The sequence below is a fragment of the Dermacentor andersoni genome, chromosome 1 (genome assembly GCF_023375885.2).
Source record: "Dermacentor andersoni chromosome 1, qqDerAnde1_hic_scaffold, whole genome shotgun sequence".
NCBI classification, from domain to species: Eukaryota; Metazoa; Arthropoda; class Arachnida; order Ixodida; family Ixodidae; genus Dermacentor; species Dermacentor andersoni.
The window spans coordinates 21,771,594-21,789,741 of record NC_092814.1 but is presented as its reverse complement, the minus strand read 5'-3'; the positions used below and the strand labels follow the sequence as shown (position 1 = coordinate 21,789,741).

Sequence of the window (18,148 nt, the reverse complement as noted above, 5' to 3'; positions counted from 1 at the left end):
GGACAGATGGAGTTACTACTGGGCCACTGACTGCGGTCCCTGTAGACTCCCGAGACCACTGCGAAGCTGTCCCCTGCCGCACCGCACTGGCGTAGGTTGTTTGAGGTAAGTGCGCTAATTTCTTTCTTGCTTCATAGAAGGAAATCTTCTCTTTCACTGTAAGTGCAATTATTTCTTTCTCTTTCTTCCAGCAAGGGCAACATCGTGAATATGCTGGATGATCTCCCTTGCAGTTTGTACACTGTGGAGCAGCATTGCAGTTCTCCGACTGATGGTCATTGGCACTACACTTTGCACATGTCGATTTACCTCTGCATGATTGCGATGCATGTCCGAATCTCTGGCACTTGAAGCACTGCTTCGGGTTTGGGATATACGGTCTTACGTTGATCTTAGGATAGCCTGCATCAAGTGTAGTAGGTACAATACTGGTACCAAAGGTAAGTATAACGCGTTTGGTCGGGATTTGTTCTTCATTTCTTCGGAGAGTTATTCTTTGAACTTTGATTACATTTTGTTCTTGGAAACCTTCCAGGAGTTCTTCATCGCTTAGGTTTAAGAAATTTTCTTCCGATATTACACCCCTACTTGTGTTGAGAGAACGGTGTGCTGAGATTGTGACTTTGATGTTACCGACACTGGCGAGATCAGCGAGCTTTTCGACTTGGTCTTTGGTTTTGAGTTCAAGGAGGAGGTCCCCACTTGACATCTTTGAAGCTTTGTATTGTTTTCTGATTTTTTCTATTAGGCATTTTGCTACTAGGAATGGGGATAATTTTCTCGTTGGTAGAGATCCTTCACTATGCATCACATGGTAGCGTGGGAATGTTTCTACGTTGGTTTTTAGAACAAAATCAAAAATTGCTTCAGTGCGCCCTCTTTTGTTAGAATGATCTGCAAGGGGGGGGGGGGGGGGGGGAATGCATTTGCCATGTCATTCTTAGAATATTCAGCAGCGATGGTGGCCACCCACCACCAAGCCCAACAAGGGGACGCTACGAGGTTAGGAACATACCTGTAGACGTCAGCTATACAACGCCTCTATAAGCTAATATATGTACCCAAGCCTGGGTAGATACACATGGTTAACCCTTGCTGCCTGGAAAATGAGAAGTAAACTGAAGTGAGAAGACAGGAAAGATTCAAAGTGAGAGAGAAACACGAAGAATAGAGAGGAGGTCAGGAAGAGGCAACTACCGATTTCCCCCGGGTGGGTCAGTCCGGGGGTGCCGTCTACGTGAAGCGGAGGCCAAAGAGGTGTGTTGCCTCTGCCAGGGGGCCTTAGAGGTCCAAACACCCAGCATCTTCTCAACCACCAGGATACCCTTTTCCCCGGACACAGCTAAGCCGCGCACGGTTACACGCGGGAGGGTCCAACCCTCGTGTGCTCGGGTATGTGGTGTCTCAACACATCAAACGCCTGCTGACGCAGACGTCCCTGCGGGGATTTCTGACAAGTCTCTCAGGATTCCGTAGTGCCACGTTGTGTCGTACACCTTCTCCATATCGAGAAATATGGATAGGAAAAACTGTTTGTGTACAAATGCGTCACGGATGTTTCCTTCAATACGTACAAGATGATCAGTTGTGGAGCGCCCACACTGATAGGGATCAAGCATTTTGCTCAGTTCAAGGAAATGAATGAGTCGCTGATTTAGTCATTTTTTCAAATACCTTACAAAGGCAACTTGTGAGGGCTATCGGGCGGTAACTTGCCACTGAGGAAGGGTCTTTGCCTTGTTTCAAACAGGGACCACAATGGCTTCTTTCCATGCGTTTAGAAGGTATCCTACAGCCCAAATGGTGTTGAAAACTGTGAGTAGTGTAACTTGGGTGTCATTGTGTAGGTTTTTGATCATCTCATACATTATTCTGTCAGATCCTGGTGCAGAGCTCTTGCATGCGCTCAAGGCAGCTCTCAATTCGGCAATACTAAAATGACGGTTGTATCGTTCATTCTGTCGACATTTTCTGATGAATGGCTTACATTCTTCTATTTGTTTGTACTTGAGAAAGGATTGCGAATAATTTGTTGAACTTGACACGCTCTCAAAATGCTCCCCAAGTGAGTCTGCCTGATCTTGCAGTGTATCGCCCTGTGCATTTACCAAAGGCAGTGAATATGTTTGCCGCCCTCTAATCCCATTAATCCTGTTCCAGGCTTTGGCCTCATCTGTAAACGAGTTAATACTTGATAAAAACTTCTGCCAACTTTCTCTTCTGGCCTGTCGGTGGGTTCTCCTGCCTTGGGACTTTACTTTCTTAAAGTAGATAAGATTCTCTGCAGTGGGGGAAGCGCGTAGCAGCCCCCCCGCTTTGTTCTGTTTCTTACAAGCGATCCTACATTCGTCGTTCCACCACAGGACACGCCGTCTGCATGCCAAGCCACTTACTTCAGATATGCATTTAGATGCAGCATCTATAATGAAGGCTGTAAAATACTGCACAACCGCATCAATTCTTAAAGAAGACATTTCATCCCATGAGATACTTGTCATAGTTCGGAATTTCTCCCAGTCGGCTGTATTGATCTTCCACTTAGGAGCCTGTGGTGGATATTCGTTTTCTTTATATGTTTTTAGCAGTATGAGGAAGTAGTCGCTCCCGTAAGGATTGTTCATAATTTCCCATTCGAGTTCAGGCAGTATAGACGGGGAAACTATGCCAAGGTCGATTGAAGAAAAGGTTCTGTTTGCAAGAGAGTAATATGTGGGTTCCTTCTTGTTCAGCAGGCACGCACCAGAAGAAAAAAGGAACTGTTCAACAAGACGACCTCGCGCATCTATACAAGAGTTGTCCCACAGGCAGCTGTGCGCATTGAAATCGCCAAGAACAACATAAGGTTCTGGCAATTCATCTATAAAGTACTGAAATTCATGTTTAATTTGTAATGTGGGGGTATGTAAAGCGAGCAAACAGTGATAAGTTTGCTTAGAACAACTCGAAATGCCACTGCTTCAAGGGCCATTCGTAGCTGTAAACGTTGACACGCTATGCTTTTTTGAATTACAATGGCAACACCGCCCGATGATGCGATAGCATCATCGCGATCTTTGCGAAAAGTAACCTACTGTAGAAGAAAGTTTGTGTGTTTTGATTTTTAGTGTGTTTCCTGTAAGCACAGCACTTTTGGATTGTGTTCGTGGATGAGTTCTTACACATCATCAAGGTTTCTAAGAAGACCTCTGACGTTCCACTGAATAATTTGTGTATCCATATTGGAAGTAAAATGGGTGCTGTGTGTACAGAAACAGAAGTAGTAATTATAGAGATTACAGGGATTAGATTACAGAGCTCTTTCGAGGCCCTGTAATGGGAGTTTTGCCCTTTCTGGAGCGTTCGAGGGAGCCTTGCCACTCCTTAGGCGCTTGGTGCGCCGTGAGGATAGTGGTAGTGTCCATTGCCTCTTGTGAGGCGCTGGACACGCGCTCTTGTGAGCGAAAAGTTTTCTGAGGGAGTCCTGCCTCGGAAGGCAAGACCCCTGCACCCACCAGCCCAGAGGTCGATGGGGCTCCTTGAGGGATTTGGCTGCGCCGGCTGTTGCCAGCGCTGGAAGGGGCCGGAGAGGTTGGGGCAGCCTTGGCGACGCCCACCTTCGCGGTCGATGGTCCCTTCTGCTGGTTTGGCGAAGCAGCGCTAGCTGCAGCTGCCGCGGGGGCAGATGGCGTAACTGCCAACTCACTGCTTGTGGGTCGGACAGCCGCCGGAAGCCGTTGTTGTGTCGCTGCCCCCTGACGCGTCACATCGGCAAAGGTTTTCTTGGGCAGGTATGAAACTCGCCTGCGTGCCTCCTTGAAACTTATGTTTTCCTTGACTTTGATTGTAACAATTTTCTTTTCTTTTTTTCAGGATGGGCATGACCGCGAGTACGCGGCGTGCTCCCTATCACAGTTTACACAATGGAGAGTGTTCTCGCAAGCTTCGAGGTATGTTCATAGGCACTGCATTTCGCACAGGTTTGGCGGCCTCGGCAGCTCTGCGAACTGTGGCCGAAACGTTGGCATTTGAAACATCTGAGAGGGTTGGGCACATATGGCCTAACACGGAGCTTGATGTACCCTGCCTCGATTGACTCGGGCAGGACACTCGAACCGAAGGTGATTATCAAGTGTTTGGTTTGGATTTCTTTGCCATCTCACCTCATCTTAATTCTTTTGACATTTATAACATTCTGTTCACTGAAGCCCTCCAAGAGTTCAGCCTCAGTGAGCTCCAGCAAATCATCGTCCGAGACAACGCCGCGGGTGGTATTCATTGTGCAGTGCGGGGTTACTACTACTTGGGTCTCCCCAAATGATACTAGTTTAGGCAGTTTCTCAAATTGCTTCTGATCGCGGAGCTCCAAGAGGAGGTCACCGCTAGCCATCCTCAATGCCTTATAACCTGGACCAAAAACTTCAGTAAGAGACTTCGATACAAGGAACGGTGATATTGTTCGCGCTGGTTTAGCTGGGCTTTCAGAATGGATCATGTGGAAACAAGGGAAATTGTTAACTTGGCGTCCGAAAAACTGAAATACTTCTACGGCGCCCTCGTTTTTGAGGGCGATCAGGGAGTTTAGGAAAAGCATTTTCCATAAGTACAGTTGGGTTTTTGGCCGCGATGCCAACCACCCACCATGGAGCCCAACAGGGGGACGTGACAGAAGTTCCTGCTAGAGAAACCCTGCCAACGCCAGCCGTACATAGCTGCTATAACCAAATACAGCATAATTAAGGCTGGCTAGCCACACAAGGTTAACCCTTGCCGCCGGGAAACTAGGAAGTGAGGAGAAGTAAAGAGAAGACAGGAAAGATGAAAAAGGCGAGAGAGACAGACGAAGATTGGAGAGGAGGACAGGAAAAGGCGACTGCCGATTTCCCCCGGGTGGGTCAGTCCGGGGGTGCCGTCTACGTGAAGCAGAGGCCAAAGAGGTGTGTTGCCTCTGCCAGGGAGGGGGGGCCTTACAGGTCTAAACACCCGGCATTGGCTTAACCCCCGGGATCCCCCTTTCCCCGGACACGGCTAAGCCGCGTACGGCTACACGCGGGAGGGTCCAACCCTCGTGTGCTCGGGTACGTGGTGTCGCAACACACCAAACGCCTGCTGACGCAGACACCCCTGTGGGGCAGAGAAGTGTGCTTGCGTCGCACCCTGGAGGCCCGGATTTGATTCCCACCCAGACCGCAATTTACCCAATTTTTTTTTTTTTCAAAGGCATTAATTTACTTTGTTTACAGGAACCTCCCTGAGAAATTTGATGTCAATTCGAGTATTTTTTGATGTGGTTTTACTCTTTGTTGTCGACCATTTTTGGTATTATCATTCCATCACGCCGCCGACTATAATGTTGGATGTTCACATAATGGGGCATACAATTCTTTCGCATCAAAACAAGAAAAACAAAAGAGCCCATTTATGGACTGTACTGCCTGCGAAACAGAACCTGGTGGAAATGCAACTCTTAACATTTTCTGGTCAGCCTTGTTTTTCTTATCGTTGGTGCTGGTCACCATCGAATGGCCCCGCATCGCCATCCATAAAGCTACGAAGTCTGACGCGGAAAAGCTTTGGGACATGAAAAAGAATCACAACACAGAAGCAATTGCCACTGAGCAGCATTGAGTTCAAGGAGAGGGCATAACCTATGCAGCAGAGGAATGTTTTGAAATCTCCAAATAGATTTTTCTCAATTTGCACTTTTTGGTGAGTTCACACTTTTAGGAAACATTTCGAAGCTTCAATGCCAAAAACTGTTAGCAAGGTTCTTTTTAGGATGCATACTTAAAAATATCAAGAAAAAAGTATTGATTTCTGTATCACAACAACATAAAAAAGTTTTCAAGTGATACGGTTTCTATAGAAAAAGGCATAAAGTGGCAAGTGGCTGCCACTATCCTGCAATCTGTGGCATCCACAAGAGAATTAGTCAGAAAATTTTCATTTATTTTTATAATATTTAGTGCCTTGAGTGGTCAGTCACACACCAATTTTGTGTGTAGTTGTGGGCTTCTTTCACGCTAGGAAAAACACTTATGGAGAACGTACTGAGCAATAGAAAGCTATATCGGGAGTTTTTCATGTTGCTCTACAATTTTCTCATTGACACTTATCTAAATATATTATTTGAGAAGTGGATTAATTAAGACTAATTATGTAATTAGGTGGAATGAAAAAAATAATTTGAGTATCTCCAAGCGACGGCAAACAACATTACTTTGGTTTTGTCCAGCTACGTGGCATTTGCGTATCTTTAAATCTTGGTGCACGATAGCTAGGACACCCTGTATTAGCAACCCTAGAACAGCAAGTTTACATCGGTACTGTATATGCGACACCGCTCACTGTTCGCTTCAAGTACAGTGGAAACCACACACTGCTGACATGAAATAATGAAGAAACGTTGCAAAACAACCAACAACCAATTTTGCGCACATGAGAAGCGTTGTATCACACTGAGAAGCGTAGATATGAGCGTCCTGGGCAATTCGAGAACAGTCACTATAAGTGGTCGTATTACAGGCTGTCCCAGCTATTTAAAAGAGTATTTAAAAAACAGAATGCAAGGTACGAAAGTCTCTCCTAGTCTCACCTAGTCTTCTGGCATCCTCGACTGCGTTTCACTTCTATTGGTACCCATTCTGTAACCCTAAAAGCTACATTACATGGCCTGCCCAGCTTCATTTTTTCTCTTGATGTCAATTAGAATATTGTCTATACTCGTTTGCTCTCTGATCCAAACTGCTCTCTTTCTTTCTGTCTCTTAACGTTATGCCTAGGAATCTTCATTCCATTGCTCTATGCACTGTCCTTAACTTGTTCTAAAGCTTCTTTGTCAGTCTCCAAGTTTCTGACCCATATGTCAGCACTGGTAAAATGCACTGATTGTACACGTTCCTTTTCAATGATAATGGTAAGCTTCCAGTAAGGAGCTGACAATGTCTGCCGTATGCGATCCAACCCATTTTTATTTTTCTATGGATTTCCTTCTCATGCAGCCCTTCTCTATGCGATAAACAACATGGCCGACATGCCACAGCAAAATCAACGCAAAGAGATGCCGTCTATCACTTGTCAGGTAAAATGCAAGGAGATTTGTATTTTAAAAAATTAACGACCTATTCTAAAAATTCAATGGCCTTAATTTATTGTATTGTTTTCACTGTTACTGTTAGTTTCCAGGTATTCTTTTGTGGAGACCTTAAAATAGGTTCGGAAACAAACAAATGACTTTTTCTAACTTATTTGTTTGCAAATATTTTCATTTAACATTTAATGTCCAAATGAGGAAGTGAAGTAAAGACATTAAACATGTCATTTAATATAAAGAGGAAGACATGAAAGGGTATTCATCAATTACTGCAGTGAAGTGTGAAACTATATGCACATAAGCATTGCAAATTAATACAATCAGCTGTGAGACTGCTGTGTACAGCAGGGATTGACAACTGGTAGCTCACAGACGAGAGCGCAAAACCTTTAGCACTAATTGGAAATTGCTACATACTAAGTCCACATTGCCTTTTGACCTCAGGCTGGATAAGGAACAAAGGATCCAGTGACTCAACTTGTTTGGCATCCTCACTTGGAGAGATAACATCGTTACACAAAGGGGTGCGAGATTCAATGAACTGGGACACTCAACTTGCTGCTTTACGGCTGTCATGTCGCAATCATTTGTCACCCATCTGGTCCATTGCTCGGACTTGAACAAGTAATTTTACTGTATCTTTTCCGGGTATATATTTAAGAGTCAGGTTCCTACGCGAAAACTCATATTTGGAAACCAGGTAATTACTAGGGCTGGGCATCAATTAAGATATTCAACCTGAACCTTTCAGTTGATTATTTAGTAGCTTAATCAGGCTTGTGGATTTGCATTTATACGAGCTAACAATCAACTGGTTATTCATACCAAACTCGCACTGATGCAATCACAAATGCAGCTGCAGTAAAGGTATTCACTAGTCCAATAGGCTTGAAGCACAATGCAAGTGGGCAGATTTTGTTCAAACTCTGAGCATGACGGTGCCTTCTTAATAGCAATGTTGTAGACATATAGATTAAAAGTGCCTGAAGCAGGATAAAGAATGCTGATCACATTAAAAAGCGGAGCACACAGTGGGCGTGTCTGATCTCTGATACCATTTTCTGCATGTCCGAAGAGCGCCACTAATGCACAGCATACAGCTGCTGTGTCATGGCCTGCCTGTCTCAACTTTCCCATTAACAGACAGATACCAACTGACCTAAAACTTGCATAGGGCTGCCGTTTTTATAGTCTTCAGTTTTGGGGAGTTGCAAATAGCATGTCCAGGCCTAATCTGGGCCCGACCCAAGCCCGGGCCCGTGCTCTAATATAGGTTGAGCTACCCACAGCAGTGATTCCTGTCCTGCCTACAGGAACCAAGGGCTGCTCACATGACCCCCCCCCCGCCTCCATTTAATATTCCCTTTCCGGCTGTGCAGTACATTTTCAGATGCAGTTTTGAATGTTCCGGAGTTTACACACTGCAGCTGGCTATCGGGCACTATGCGTGTGGCAGTGCTACCCGCAGGTGACCCTGAGAACAGTGCGCCGCCTGTAGTGCCTGGTGAGGCAACATGCTCTGAAACATCCCTGCTATATCCTCATCCTCTTCAGCCAACCGTGATATCCTTTCTAACAGTGTGCGCTATCCCATCGCTGAATATAAAAGTCACTGTTGACTGCCTAGCTTAAATAAGTGTAACAGGTTTACCAGCTGATAGAACAAAACGATAAAGCATGGTTATTCCATGACTTGACTGACCAAGCATCACAAGCACTGCAGGTGCTGAATGTGTACCAAATGCTGCGCACTCAGTCTCAAAGAAATTCTACAGATGTGGCATTTTGTGGTGTACACAACTTAATCCCATGCTTGGTTGCAATACTAGATAAGGTTGTCCAGAATTAACTGAATGCACACACGCATGCGTGATAACCGTGATAGGCATGTGTGATGTACTGTGCGATATATCGTGCATGTGCGATAAGCGTGAATGCACACATGCATGCAGTGATACCGGATGTCAATTTGACTGCAACAGAATAGTGGCCTTGTCTCTCACTATAACAATGAAGCAAGGCATAATGTGCTGCTGCTACTGACGATGGTGCCACTGTTCTGTTGCAGGACAATGTTCTTAAGTGACATGTCTGTACTTTATAATTAATGCATATTTCTGACTTCTGCATGAAACAGGCAAGTAATACATGGGTTTGAACTGCATGAATCACAAAAATTCACCTCTTCAAATTTGATTGAGCCAGCAGGATTGTGCTCCCATTTATCAGGATGGGAAACCGGGCAAGCTGGTATAGCTTCATGGTTGCAACAGCGCGATTAGACACAGATTGAGTAAAAGGAGAGGACCCCACACGGTGATAACTATTAACTGTAGTTTATTTCAAGAAAACACCCAGTATATAAAGCATATATAAGCACGCTCCTATTTACGCAAGATTAGCAGCCACTCTTGCAAAGATGCATTTGTTAACAAGGCAGCAGTTAGTTTAAGATATCCCTACTCATTACCACTGTGGCAATAGTGTTTTGTTTTCAAATTTTACACCCAGGCTATAAGGGACACTATAGTAGAATGTCCGATTTATTTTGGTAAGCAGGAGTCCTTCAAAGGCAATGTGAGGTGATCCACGTTTTTTTTTTTTTTTTGAGTAGCTTGGCTAATGCTAGCTGGGACATGGTATGAAAGGTTGCTTTAGTCCATCCTAGACTGACCCAAGCAGCTTGGTATGGAAATGTAAGATGCACAATTCATATAGATGTCCTACTTGTACCTGTATACAATGTGCCACATCATTCCTCACTCCAAAAACGTGTCCCACCTGACTGACAGTGCATTCCGAGGCTCATCGTGTGGATTTCGATTTTTCTGGCAGCCATCTATGAGCAGTCACTGCACAACAGCCTACCTAAGATGTGTCAGCAGAGCAATGTGGTGTGAAGTTCGGTAATTAAGACAAATTTTTTAAAAAGAGGTTTCACAGCTCTATTTGTTTAAAAGATACCTGCTAGTTGTTTTAAATGTGGAGAACATTGTACACTTACAATCTTGGAACATTCACATATGGCTCAGATATCCCCTTGATGTGCAACGAATGCATCAGAACTTTTCCTTTAGCTTTCATTAAAGTGCCATCACCATGGCTCCACACTGAATCACCAAAAAAGCATTGTTCAAGTGCAACAAACATGACTCGCCTCTCCCAAAGTGTATGCAACGGTCAAGAAAACAGAGAGGAGAGGTCACATAAAAAGGCATCATAGTCTAGAGCAGTATTTATTGCATCTATTTTTTCCTACCATGTCTGATCAGTCTTTGATATGTACTATGCACATATCTTTTACATATAGCAAAGATAGTTGTCTTTGGTATGTATCAGCAATTTCCAGATGAAGTACCATGAACCAAAGCACATGACAGTTTGAGTAATGCAAACTGGCTTGGCAAAGTGGCGAGCTTCTGTAATACCGTTGTCACACAGCCACTTTTGATAGAGCCTGATCAAGATCAAAATTCTCAACTGTGACTGGCTGCCTCCCTCAGCTCGCATAAAGAAGTCAGCTGCGATCAAGAAATTTCATCACGTTTGGGCACAATTGCGATTGAAAGTGCGCCATGTGACAAATGTATAACTTCCAAATTTCCTCTGATAAGGAAGCATAGAAGCTGTAGTAAATTATGGCGGAAGGGCTTTCATGCACATTGTGAGGTGTATACGCATGCCATAAATGAACATCAGACTTATTGTCCTTCATGCTTACTCATGGTTTTTGCACGAAGCACTGCTAGCCCTTTCATTCAGAAATTAAACCACACTTTCTGGTTAGAATTCAGATAATCGTATTATGGTGCAAAGAAATCTGGCAGGTACACAAAACAAATAATATATCTGACTGTCAGTCTGCACAACAGATCAGAAACTCTACTTTGACTGGACTGTCAGCCCAGTCAGAGTAGAAGGTGCATCCAAAATTTAATAACCAGAAGACTCAATTCAAAGAAGAGGTTGAAAAATGAAATTAGCAACGGCCCATGAAACATAGAAAAGGCCTGACAGCAATAAAATACACCCACTTGCCTGTATTACGAATAATGTAATCCAGTACCACCAGCCGCTCGAACTGGAACTGGAACATGCGCTGCAGATCAGGGGGGAGTGGTTCTGATTCAAACTTCCGCAGCCAGTAGTCGGCATCTTGGTAGCTTTCCACATAGAGTTGGAAGGATCCCACCTATGAGCAATGCATCTCAGGTAGCCAGCCATTTCTTGACATCCAACTAAGCACACCAACCTTGTGAGGCAAACCAATGCGATGAAAATGTCGGCCAACTTTTGGGAACCGTTCTGTCACGTTCTTTTTGGTCCGGGCCTTGGCACGGTCCAGAGCTGAGTAATTGAAAGTTTCGCTAACCAACTTTACCACCTGTGCGGAAAAAAAAATGGGGGGGGGGGGGGGGCATATAACTACGTAAATGCCGTCGTTCATTGCGAGGATGTGCACTCACCTTAGTCTTAGGTACAATGTTCAGTTGCAATTTTTGATCCACTAGCGACGCTCCTGCCTCGGACAGGTAGCCTTGATTCGGCACCAGACAACTCCTTCCAAAGCAGCACGGGCAACAAAGCTTGTGCATCCACTTCGTCCACTTGGGATTCAACCTGCCGTACGGTTCTTCATCCTTTGGTTTGTAGACCGCGATTTTCTGTAATGATAACCGTTGCTGATGCTGACTCGACATGTTCCAAGAAATCACGCAAAATTTTGATCAGCACAATGAAACGGGGAAACAGAAATTGCTCCTTGGTCATGCGCTTGTAAGTTTGTACCTCCAGAATAACCTACACGTTAAGCATCACAGGAAGCTCTCTACGCCTTAAAGGCGTAACAAGACATTACAAGAAGACCTAATTAACTGTTACCGGTCGCATTTTCTCTGACAAGACGTAAACACAAGGTAATACTAACGAAGAGTACCGCTCGACAGGCACAAGCTGGATGACAGGTGCCTATTGCGAGACATCACCCATGGCCGAACGCAAACAGCAAACTTTTACTCATCCGATCAACATTCCGCGAAAGAAGCTTAATATCACTACATCACGCATTAATGCTTAACGATTGCAAATCATCCAGGAACAGTTAGATGCCCGCTAACTTAGGGTAACGCAGCAAAGCAGCGGTTCAGCTTAGGCTTACCGTTCGTTCACTGTTCTTGACAAAGTAGCTTCCACTTGATCCCTGGTAAATTCGCTCTGGATAAATCCCTGACTCAATCGCCGTGATTGCTTCCCGGACGACATTAGCGAACTGCGGGTCGTCCGGGAAGGTCTCTGCTGTGGTCCCCAGATCAGGCTCCATTCGACGAAGAAGAGGCTGACTCTCTCGCGTTCGCGATGCGTTCGCAAGCGATGTCCCGACTGAAAACGTCACGTCGGGCAGGTTTTGCTCGTCGCTGTCTTGATATAAACCCAGGTCATCACCAGCGTTGATGGCGCGTAATTTTCCCTGTTCGCTGGTCATTGACTTAAAAAAAAAGGAAAAGAAACGGGTCGCGCCAAGCCCGCTACTTGAACCATAGAGTTTTGTCACAGGAAATATAAGCAGGAGCAGCTGAGTGGCGTCAACATCACGTGATAGCCATAGCTGTATCCGCCTGTCTAGGTCTATGTTGACACATGCTGTGGCAACCTTGGGTGGCTGGTGAATACGCAATACGCATCGTGATACGCATTGACACAGGAGGCTGTGGCATTGAATACGCCTCAATATCTGCAATACCAATGCCAATACGGCGTCCACTGGAGTCATCGTTAAGCGCCTATTGTATATGTGTAGCTTAAGTGAGAAGTAAGTGGTGTTCGTTCCTCTGTTGCTGTTTCATTTTCTTAAATATGTGGTGACACCGGCGGCAAGCAGACGACGTTCGACTGTGCGCTTGGAACGCGTTACCATTTCGTTACCATTCCTCCAGGTACTCTGGCGCGCCCACCGATCTCGTAAACACCGTGCTCGTAAACCTTTCGTTATGACTGAAAGGTGAGCCGTCGCTGCGATTCATATAGCTGTTATAAAGTGCTCAGAGCATCAAACTTAAGAAAGAAGAGAGGAGAAAAAGAAAGCGGTCTGGGGCATGTGTGATCCTGTCCTTTCATCCGAGTTTTTTTTTTTTTTTGCTTCGCCCAATAAAGGCATGCCAGGCATGCGCTCATGCGAAAGCCTGGAAGCATAGATAACGAAGATAATGAATTCGTGCTACATATACGCAAATTAGAAAAATTACACACTGGAACTTTAGTATTGTGTTGCGACTAGCATGCAGCTTTAAAGAGTATTTATAGAGTGTAATGTTTCCTGTACGTGCGCACATTACTATTGCATCCAATATGTACGTGTAAACTGCCCATGTTTCTTCTTTAGGAAAGCAGGGCGTCAGATGTTAACACCTTTAGTCATGCTACAGTGTACTAGATGCATGGGCAGTGCAGCGGGTGGCACTCCCGGTGAGTGGTCACCAGCAGCAGTGGCGCTGCGATCGACAACTCTTAAAAAACGTACAAGGGTGCGAAAACGCTCGCCTCCATGGACTGCGCGCAGGAGATTTTATTCAAAGCACTTCGTATATTTTGTCTGTATTATCTGTTTAGGATTAGAAAATAAAATGCTCTTTGTTTCTTTGTCACATATGCAAAAGCGGTCTCTGAAATAACTACAGCGCGTGTGTCCTTGCCGCTGGAATCTAGCCACGATCTCGAGTACACGGGCACAAATTTCGACCGCGATTGAGTCCCAATCCAGATGAACTTTTTCAACTCGATAGAAAATGATCACGTTCAGCAATCAGGATCGAGTTTATTTGGCTTACAGAGCTTGAGGGCGCAGTTGCGATAATCTACGATCGCAAGTGAGCAGATTCTGATCGTACATAATCGCAATCGAGTGGCCGCACGACAGGAGAATTTAACGTAGTCCCCGCAACATCGAAAGTAAGTCTAAATCAGGCTGTTACATTGTACGCTCGTTCTTTCCTTGGCGCAACTTTCAACAGCACATTAAAGGACCCCCTGGATGAAAAGAAACTGCGCAAATGAATAACACCGAACAGGATCGGCCGGCCGGACTTGTTGCTGCTGACGCGAACTGATATGCTCCCAAATTGAAAAGCAGCAGAGAGAACGTGCATGCACGGATTGAAGAAGCCACATACGCGGAAATCATATATAGTAAAAAAGTCACTGAAATTCAGCTGTAGAAGATATGTCGCTCCTGCAGACAAACCCAAATGAGAAGGAGAGCACTAGCACAACAATGAAGCCGGAAGCCAATTAAATGTCAGCTTCACTAAAATGGCAAAGCAGCTAATTGTTGTACATATGGTTACCATGCTTCGGCGAGCAGTTTAACGAGGTACAGCATTTCATAAAAGGGGCACAAGCTCATGGTCCGTATCCAGCGTTTCTGGACATGGGGGTTTAGTTCGCGTGAGTGCCACCACGTGGCGTATTGACCTTAAACTTTTCAAACTTCCCGCGGTGACGCGTGATGACGTCAACAAAAGAAAAATAAAATAATTAAAAGCTATCCCTACGCATTGAACTTCGCCACGATGGTTGCCCAGCCGGCGTTATCACTGTTTTTGATAAAGCGTAGCCGCTCGTCACCTGGAAATGACTTATCATCCTAAGAGCGTTTAGTCGCGACGAGCTATGACGGATTCTGGGCTTTTGATGCGGTTCTTTTTTCTTTTCTTTTCCTTTTTATTTTTGATACTAAGGAGTAAATGAGCTAGGGTAACCGTCAGAAGCACTGAGGGGCAGCCTTTCTTCAGTCGGCACACATTCTTAACGTCCGAACATCGCAAAGCATCTACGAGAGACACCGTCATGGACGGCTTTTGATTTTGACCTATCGATTTCGTTAAGGTGCCCCCAATTATTTCCCTAGCGACTTTGCTATCCGCACTCATGGGCTACGGTAGCAGCTGCAAGTATTAAGACATATACATGGATATGTTGGTTTTGCACTGCGACGCAAAAGTCACGACACAAGAAGTGAGCAAACTGTATCTGTGTCGTCGTCCGTTAGCGTGCTATGGCCGAAGCTGCTCGCAATATAACGTCACATTTACTGGCCGCCAGGCCAGGTACACCCTTGGGTATGACATATAGACCGTTTCATCGGGCGAGGAGGAAAGGGCGCGCGGAGAGCCTTTCCTCCTCTCTGGCTTGGGCGATCCGGCGCGGCGCTGCTTGAAAGTATGGCTTTCGCGTGCTGCGGAACGATTTCGAGATGTTTTACATCTTACTTTGTGAAATTTACGCCATGTTCGCTGATATAATGTCGTCAGGGAAGCCTTTCGGTGCATCGGTAACTACTGTAGGCAGAAATATCTCTTGAGGGCGCAAAAATGTGACACGCATAATCAGCCGCGGTGTACTCGCATTATCAGTCGCGGTGCGTGTATGTGTTGTTTACTATTTTGCTTATATCGATTTTAATTCAACAACAACAACAAAAAAAAACGGCGTCTCTGTATTACCAACATTAAATGGTAAATCAGCTCACTGTCTGATCGATTGGCGTAGGGAGTAAAACATAAAACATAAGAGCGCGTGCTCGTGCACGGCCAACCTAAGGCAACCACGAAACATCTGAGCGGCAGGCGCTATCAAATATTTGTGATACACTGGCATCGTTCTCACGCATTTCAAGTCTAGTATGCTTGAAATTAACATATGTCTACGCTAGCCTTGCTGTATGAGGCCCATGGCGCTGTTCAGCACAGCGACCACTGCGCTGGGTGAGCCAGCACGATACACATATGTGTGTATGCTTGTGCTTGTGCGAAGCTAGGTGCTTCGGCATTGCCTTTTTGGCCTGTATACAGCCATAATATATGAGAGGGTTCGCATAAAAAGAATGCGATAGCTTTTTTTGAGCGCAAAATTTCCGTAATACGTGTGAGTGCGTCCTAGAGAATTGAACGAACACAACCGAAAAAAAAAATTCGGTTATCATCCTCTTTCTCTAAAAAGCGAGAGAAAACGGGCTAACGCCACACAACGTTTATAAATATATAACCGTTGATGCCGTATGCTTGGACCATGCGCTATACAGAACAAAGATATCTGTAATGCAGCACCTACTACTGCTTAGGACGCTCGCGCAGTTCGTAAACGGTCGCTTTGCTGGACAAGCTTAATTCATACTGTATACCCGCCGCGGTTGCTCAGTGGCTATGGTGTTGGGCTGCTGAGCACGAGGTCGCGGGATCGAATCCCGGCCACGGCGGCTGCATTTCGATGGGGGCGAAATGCAAAAACACCCGTGTGCTTAGATTTAGGTGCACGTTAAAGAACCCCAGGTGGTCGAAATTTCCGGAGTCCTCCACTACGACGTGCCTCATAATCAGAAAGTGGTTTTGGCACGTAAAACCCCATAATTTCATTTCAATTCAGACTGTAAGGTATGCTGCTATTACTAGCCGAAACTATTTTATTCATGGGTGGAAACCTCGTCCATCCAACCAAGTAGTCACGCAATGTAACCTGCAGTGAACAGTTTGAACGCTTGTCAAACAGCACAGCTCCTATCGTAGCAGAACAGTACCCACGCTGTTACGATCGTCGCGTATGTTTCATGGCTCCTAAACCGCAGCTTATAAATAGAGGATAATACTGCAATAAGGTCACATTAGTGATTGGAACATTTAGAAATACACAATTGATCTCCGAGGCTGATTGTAGGCTCAAATATGCGAGGACACATCGCGCTGCGTGTTCCGTCCACCTCAACGCCAGCAGAAATTCCGGCCATGACGCATTAAACCACTTCAGCACGTCTCACAGAACCGTTTACCACGTAGAAGACGCACGTCATACTAAACAGACCGCACGACCGCGAAAACAAACGCCAGAACCTACCGCCGAGCGTATACCTGCCATGCAAAAGACCGCTTTCACCCAAGCCAGTATGGCGCTGCTAGGCGGCGCCACTGCGTTCACAATATGGCGGCGCCTACGAAAAAACGGTCTATACAGTACTTGCATTAGTTCCCAAAGTAGTCTCCTGTCATGATTATCGACGTGCGTGAAGGAAGACCGCTATTTAAATTTACTGTGCAGTAATATATGCGGAATTTGTCAGTTCTCCATCTTGCCTACCATGTGGCCGTTCCCCCTTTATAATATAGTCGCAGTGTAGACTAGCAGGTATCGAACACCAGAAAGGCTACCCGCATACTCAAAGACCTCGCTCACAACTCCTGACGCTTGTATTCAAGAGTTGTGAGACTGCCAAGGACATCCTTACCGAATATTACATAATACATTATGGGGTTTTACGTGCCAAAACTACGATCTCATTATGAGGCACGCCGTAGTGGGGGATTCCGGAATAATTTGGACCACTTGGGATTCTTTAACGTGCGCCTAACCCTAAGTACACGGGTGTTTTTGCATTTCACACCCTTCGAAATACGACTGCCGTGGCTAGGATTCAATCCCGCGACCGCGTGATTAGCAGCCGAACCCAATAAAAGCTAAGCAACTACGGAAGGGAAGGAATGTTGACAGTTCGAGGAAGGTGATAGTCGGCACGTGAGACAATTTGTTCCCATCCTCATTACGCGAGAATCAGTACCAGCCATCGAAGAATCACACCGTAGAGTGCACTGTTTTTCATGTGATGGAGTCCGAGCCCAATGTTTCAGACCCGAATCACCCTGTAACGACTGATGACCAGGCAACTCGCTTATACGTGCAGTCGCCCGACAGCTGCCAGGCGCTGGCGTCGGCCACAGGACCTACGTACTTGACTTCTCTTCCACACTTGCCGACATTCTCGCCTTATTTCGCACCATCGCGTTTCAGCTGAACTGCTTCAACAGCCAATTTCTTTGTGCCGAAACTTGACCACCATGTCAACGTTATGGTTTCTTATTTTTAGGTCATCTTTATATTTAGGTTAATGCTGTCCTGAGATTTCCAGCGGTTCCACCTTTCCCAAAATTCCTGCATTTTTGTCGGCCTCTTCATATTTTGGAGGATTTTTAATAGACGTTGAAACCATAGCACGGCCCCCTGATCACGCTGCTCAAAAAGTCAATTTATTTCCCTGAG

The 18,148-nt window shown here is 45.4% G+C and overlaps 1 protein-coding gene and 1 long non-coding RNA gene across 3 annotated transcripts in view; one reads left to right on the top strand and one right to left on the bottom strand.

Annotated features, from left to right (window-relative positions):
- Window positions 1–12,645, bottom strand: part of Pi4KIIalpha (phosphatidylinositol 4-kinase II alpha) — a 101,280-nt gene extending 88,635 nt beyond the window's left edge. The window contains exons 1-4 of the mRNA XM_050193327.2: window positions 12,228–12,645; window positions 11,536–11,733; window positions 11,322–11,453; window positions 11,108–11,261 (exon numbers count right to left, since the gene is read on the bottom strand). Of these exons, the coding sequence (XP_050049284.1) occupies window positions 11,108–11,261; window positions 11,322–11,453; window positions 11,536–11,733; window positions 12,228–12,551 (808 nt within the window). The 5' untranslated portion in view covers window positions 12,552–12,645. The remainder of the gene's footprint in view (window positions 1–11,107; window positions 11,262–11,321; window positions 11,454–11,535; window positions 11,734–12,227) is intronic.
- A 41-nt stretch (window positions 12,646–12,686) lies between these two features.
- The window catches only part of LOC129380407 (uncharacterized), a 65,439-nt gene continuing 59,977 nt past the window's right edge, over window positions 12,687–18,148 (top strand). The window contains exon 1 of one of the 2 annotated variants that reach the window (XR_008608409.1): window positions 12,687–12,878. This is a non-coding gene — a long non-coding RNA (uncharacterized lncRNA). Of the gene's footprint in view, window positions 13,068–18,148 lie in introns of both variants that reach the window. The other variant, XR_008608410.1, reaches the window with a different exon arrangement.